This window comes from Leucoraja erinacea, chromosome 7 (assembly GCF_028641065.1).
Source record: "Leucoraja erinacea ecotype New England chromosome 7, Leri_hhj_1, whole genome shotgun sequence".
NCBI classification, from domain to species: domain Eukaryota; kingdom Metazoa; phylum Chordata; class Chondrichthyes; order Rajiformes; family Rajidae; genus Leucoraja; species Leucoraja erinaceus.
Genome location: NC_073383.1, coordinates 77,509,022 through 77,515,021, shown reverse-complemented (window position 1 = coordinate 77,515,021; position 6,000 = coordinate 77,509,022). Strand labels below are relative to the sequence as shown.

At 49.2% G+C, this 6,000-nt stretch overlaps 1 protein-coding gene across 1 annotated transcript in view; it reads right to left on the bottom strand.

Annotated features, from left to right (window-relative positions):
- Window positions 1-2,145: 2,145 nt before the first annotated feature.
- The window catches only part of stam2 (signal transducing adaptor molecule (SH3 domain and ITAM motif) 2), a 54,764-nt gene continuing 50,909 nt past the window's right edge, over window positions 2,146-6,000 (bottom strand). The window contains exons 13-14 of the mRNA XM_055638796.1: window positions 3,898-4,037; window positions 2,146-2,556 (exon numbers count right to left, since the gene is read on the bottom strand). Coding sequence (XP_055494771.1) covers window positions 2,334-2,556; window positions 3,898-4,037 — 363 coding nt within the window. The 3' untranslated portion in view covers window positions 2,146-2,333. The remainder of the gene's footprint in view (window positions 2,557-3,897; window positions 4,038-6,000) is intronic.

Sequence of the window (6,000 nt, the reverse complement as noted above, 5' to 3'; positions counted from 1 at the left end):
CCCGGAGGTTGCAGGTGGTTGCAGGTAGTGGAAGCAGGTAGGGAGACCGACAAAAACCTCCGGGAACCGTACGGAAACCTTGGGTGGGGCGCAAAGTCTCCAGAGGTTCCCGTTCATGTTTCCTAAGTGGGACAGGGGCATAAAGAAAGAAGCAAGCATCTTACTACAAAACAAGGACACCAAAGATGATATGGCCACTTGGATGCAGAAGGAGCCCAACTAAATTGATAACATGAGCGTGAAAAGGGGTTTCCGAACCGAGCCTCTGGTTAAGATGGAGAGGAAATTTCTCAGACACAGTGAATATATCTAGCGAAGGACGAGCATTATTGCTCATTTTGAAAGCAAATCTAATTAGTTCGATACTCTGGGTGTCACAGGGATGGGATCATGACACACACACACACACACACAACGATCTAGAATCTGGTGAAGAAAAACTTCCAGTTGATCAAAGGCAGCGTTGATGAGAACCCACAATATAATGCGGTGTGAATTCAGACCAGAGTCCCTTCACTGCGGCGTTAATCTGGATTACAAATTAGTCACAGAATCACAAACTTTTGTTCAAAACACCATCTTAATTATTTATCTCTCAATTCTTCACCCATTTTCAATGAAGTGATTCATGTTGATACTTGGGGCGTTTTTTTTTTTTAAGTTTGCTTTTGAGTAATTCAGGGTTCCACCTTCACTATCGATGTTATGGTGTCTGCTGTCTCTTCCCCCAATCTCGTTCAGGTAAAGAATGCATAATGCAAGTTTTGTTTATGGAGATACAGCTCAGCAGGCCGGCCCTTCGGCCCACTGATCCCTGCACACTAACACTATCACACACACACACACTCAAGCCAATTAAGCTACAACTCTGCACGTCTTTGGAGTGCGGGAGGAAACCGGAGATCCCAGAGAAAAGCCACGCAGGTCACGGGGAGAACGTACAGACAGCACCTGTAGTCCGGATCAAACCCGGGTCCCTGGCTCTGAAAGGCAACAGCTCTACCACTGCGCCCTAACATTGTACACAAGAGTAGAATTCCAGAACCTACTCCCCCGAGTCAAGATTGAGAACGGGTGGGAAAGATCGTGCACAAACCCCATGGTCTCCCACAGTCTGGAATGGAATTGGTCATTGGGAGTCAACACGGTGCAGACCGCAGGTCCCGACACACCCAGACACAAAGACATTCATTAGTTGGTGTTCACTTTAAAACAAATCCATGTTTCTAACTCTGGCACAGTGTGTTCTCCTGACTCCATCTCTTTCCTTATGCCCCTGTCCCACTTAGGAAACCTGAACGGGAACTTCTGGAGACATTGTGCCCCACCCAAGGTTTCCGTGCAGTTCCCGGAGGTTTTTGTCAGTCTTCCTACCTGCAACCTCCCGGAACCGCACGGAAACCTTGGGTGGGGCGCAAAGTCTCCAGAGGTTTCCTTTCAGGTTTCCTAAGTGGGACAGGGGCATAACAATGCGATGCCGCTTCTAGTTTCGAACATCGCAGCCGATATTGACCGATCTCAGCTTCATTCCGCAATCCCTTTCTGCTGCTGCCCAAACCTAGCGGGATTTGTACCCGTCACCGTCTGCATCTGGTTCAGAGAACGTGCGAGAGCTAAGCCCGGGGAACTTGTGACAGTCTCATCTTGTAGGCACAATACTACCACAGGTTGGGAAGGGGGGGGGGGTGCCCAATTTAGTGGGCTGGTACTCTTGGTCCCACAGCGTCCCGCGAGGGATATCCGCTGGAACAGGCGTGTCCCGGGCAATGGTCACGTGAAAATGAAGTTGCTCTTAGAGACGAGGAACTGCAGATACTGGTTTACATTTTTTTTTAAAAGACACAAAATGCCGGAGTAACTCAGCTGGTCAGGCAGCATCTCGTGGAGAGACAGGAGAACATGGATAGATGCTGTTTCGGATCGGGACATCGGAGATGTTCCAGCGTTGAGTTACTCCAGCACTTTGCGTCTCTTTTTGACATTAATGTTTCACGTGGGGGGGGGGGAGGAAGGGGGGGGGGGGGGGGGGGGGGGGGGGGGGAGGGGGGGGGGGGGGGGGAGGGGGGGGGGAAGGGGGGGGGGGGGGGGGGTGGGAGGGGGGGTGGGGGGGGGGGGGAGGGGGGGGGAAGGGGGGGGGGGGGGGGGAGGGGGGGGGGGGGGGGGGGGAACCGGTCCACATTTAAAGAGGAAGGGGTGGTGGGGGAAATCTCGTGCAGAGTTAACACATTAGCGCAGTATTTCTACCCCACCTCGCTAACCCTCACCAGGGCAGTACTCAGCACAATAACACGGAAACCAGTCCACCAGCCTGGGGGTGGGGGGGGGTGCAAGCTTCAAAGCAACGGCTGTTGAAAATAGTTAGAGTGTTGCTGTGGGAGAGGCTGGGCTTGAGTGGCCATGGGATAGCCTGCAGCCATGGATGCACTGACGCTAGTGTTCTGATAGGCAGCAGACATGTCGGCGCTCAGTCCTACTTGGCCCGTGTAGGGAGTGGCAGGTCCAGCTGTCACCTGGTGGTTTGCTGCTTGACTCATGTACGTCGGTGGTGCTCCAGCGCTGTAAAGTCAAGTTAGTGTTAACATTAGGAAGGAACTGCAGATGCTGGCTTACACCAAAGGTGGACACAAAATGATGGAGTAACTCAGCGGGGCGGACAGCATCTCTGGAAAGAAGGAACGGGCAACGTTTCGGGTCGAGACCCCCCCCCTTCAGGTTGCGAGTCTGGAGAGATCTCTTATTTTCACACCTTAACCTTCCATATCTCTGTGTCCCTCCCTCCCCTGACTTTCAGCCTGAAGAAGGGTCTCGACCCGAAACGTCTCCCATTCTTTCTCTCCAAGGACGCTGCCTGTCCCGCTGAGTTACTCCAGAATTCTGGGTCCATCTGCAGAGAAACACATTATCATTATCATCCTTTATTGTCATCTTGCAAAGCAACAGTTGTACAGTGCAAAATGAGAAGGCGTTTCCCGGGGAATACCGGAGCATCGCACGTAAAAACTTAAACATTTCACACATAAAATAAAAAAGATTAAAAAAAAAAAAAAAAAGAACAATCCAGTCCCTGATAAAACAGTACGAATTGTTTAAAAAAGTGCAGGTAAAAATAGTACTCAGCGGGTGCGGCAGCATCTATGGAGCGAAGGAACTAGGCAACGTTTCGGGCCGAAACTCTTCTTCAGATTGGACACGTCTGTTCCCGTCACCCACTGGACATGTCTGAAGAAGAGTTTTGGTCGAAACTTTGCCCATTTCCTTCGCTCCATAGATGCTGCTGCACCCGCTGAGTTTCTCCAGCATTTTTGTCTACCTTGGATTTTCCAGCATCTCTTCCTTCTTAAACACAGTTGGACAGGTACATGGATAGGACAGGTTTGGGGGGTTATGGGCCAAGCACAGGCAAGGGGCACTGGGGTAGCTGGGACATTCATTGTTGGCCGATGTGGGCGAGTTGGGCCGAAGGGCCTGTTTCCACACTGTATCACTATTTGTCTATGACGGGGAATGGAGAGATACGGATGATGTGCAGGCAGATGAGGTTAGTTTTAGACAACAGGTGCAGGAGTAGGCCATTCGGCCCTTCGAGCCAGCACCGCTTTTATTTGACATCACGGTGCTAAGGCTGTGTTCCTAATCTGCACTGTGCGAATGCTTCACCACAGCCAAACCCAAATGTATACTTCTGCCAGAAGCCGAGAAAATAATCTTTTTGCGGACGGCACTGGGGGGATTCGTCCTTTATGACCACTGTTCCTAAGTGATAGGAGCAGAACTAGGCCATTTGGCCCATCTAGTCTGCTCCGCCATTCAATCGTGGCTGATCTATCTTTCCTTCTCAACCCCATTCTCCTGCCTTCTCCCCATAACCCCCGACACCCGCACTAATCAAGACTGTACCTTAGATAGGGTGCCTGAGTGCTCTGGTTTGCAATCTGGGGCAGAGATTGTAGTGCACCGATCTGCTCAGGTCCGATGCTGTAGCCCTGGGGGATTCCCGCTGCCATGTAGGTGGCGGTCTGAGACTGCCCAGGATACACCTGCGGAGAACAAAGGCACGGAGGTTTAAAAATCAACATTCATGAACGCAGCCCAGACCGTCACGCAAACCAACCTCCCTGCCATCAACCCCATCCACACTCCACGCTGCCTCGGCAAGGCCAGCAGCATAATCGAGGACCAGTCTCACCCCGGTCGCTCCCTCTTCTCCCCCTCTCTCATCAAGCAAAAGATGCAGAAGTGTGAAAACGCAGATTCAGGGACAGTTTCTTCCCTGCTGTTATCAGGCAACTGAACCATCCTATGAACAATTAGAGAGCAGTCCTGATCTATCATCTATCTCATTGGAGACCGTCGGACTATCTTTGATCAGACTATCTTGCAGTAAACGCGTTTCACTTTATCTGTGCACACAGGTCAGCTTATAGACAATAGGTGCAGGAGTAGGCCATTCAGCCCTTCGAGCCAGAACCCCAATTTATTGTGATCATGGCTGATTATCCCCAATCAGTACCCCGTTCCTGCCTTCTCCCCATATCCCCCGACTCCGCTATTTTTAAGAGCCCTATCTAGCTCTCTCTTGAAAGCATCCAGAGAACCTGCCTCCACTGCCCTCTGAGTCAGAGAATTCCACAAACTCACCACTCTCTGTGAGAAAAAGTGTTTCCCCATCTCAGTTCTAAATGGCTTACTCCTTATTCTTAAACTGTGCACCCTGGTTCTGGACTCCCCCAACATCGGGAACATGTTTCCTGCCTCTAGTGTGTCCAAGCCCTTAACAATCCTAGAGAGGAGATGGGTGTTGGGAGAGTAGAGGAATTATTTTGCTCTCTTGGTCCATAGCCAATATTTCACCTGTCTGCTCCCTCTATCGATGCTGGCTGACCCACTGAGTTACTACAGCATTTTTTTGTTTTTACTCACTTTAAAATTTTCAATAACTCAAAATATGAACTCATTTTTCTTCTCTCTAAAGGATGCCTGCAGGTAGACCTGCTCAGTATCTGGTATATCCAGCATCTTTTTAGTTTTGTACCGAGGTACAGTGAAAGGATTTTTCTTGCATGCCAACCAGTCAGCAGAAAGACAATACATGATTACAATCGGGCCATTTAGACAGAGATAAATAAATGTTAAAGGGGGAAAAAAAACGTGAATAATGTTTAGTGCAAAATACGAAAAGTCCAGTAACGTCCGATCGAAGATAGTCTGAGGATTTTGGCTGTTCACCTCCCACAGTCGTTAACCAGACTGAAGTTTAGTTTAGCTTAGGGATACAGCATGGAAACAGGCCCTTCGGCCCATTTAGTCCACACTGAGCAGCGATCCCCACACAATAACACTGCCCGACACACAATTTTTAAATCTATACCCAAATTTTTTTAATTTATACCCAATTTGAAGAAGGACATCCTTGCGATTGAGCCAGTGCAGCTTAGGTTCATGAGATTGATCCCTGGGATGGCGGGACTGTCATATGAGGAAAGATTAAAAAGACTAGGCTTGTATTCACTGGAGTTTAGAAGGATGGTCTTATAGAAACATATAAAATTATAAAAGGACTGGACAAGCTAGATGCTGGAAAAATGTTCCCAATGTTGGGCGAGACCAGAACCAGGGGCCACACAGTCTTAGAATAAAGGGGAGGTCATTTAAGATTGAGGTGAGAAAAAACTTTTTCACCCAGAGAGTTGTGAATTTGTGGAATTCCCTGCCACGGAGGGCAGTGGAGGCCAAATCACTGGATGGATTTAAGAGAGAGTTAGATAGAGCTCTAGGGGCTAGTGGAATAAAGGGATATGAGGAGAAGGCAGGCACGGGTTATTGATTGGGGACGATCACAATGAATGGCGGTGCTGGCTCGAAGGACCTCCTCCTAAACCTATTTTTATATGTTTCTATGTTTCGAAGCCAATCAACCTACAAACCTGTGTGTCTTTGAAGTTCTCCCTATGACTTCCACGACTGAATGCCCTGCCACTAACGTCAGTTTTTACATTGCTA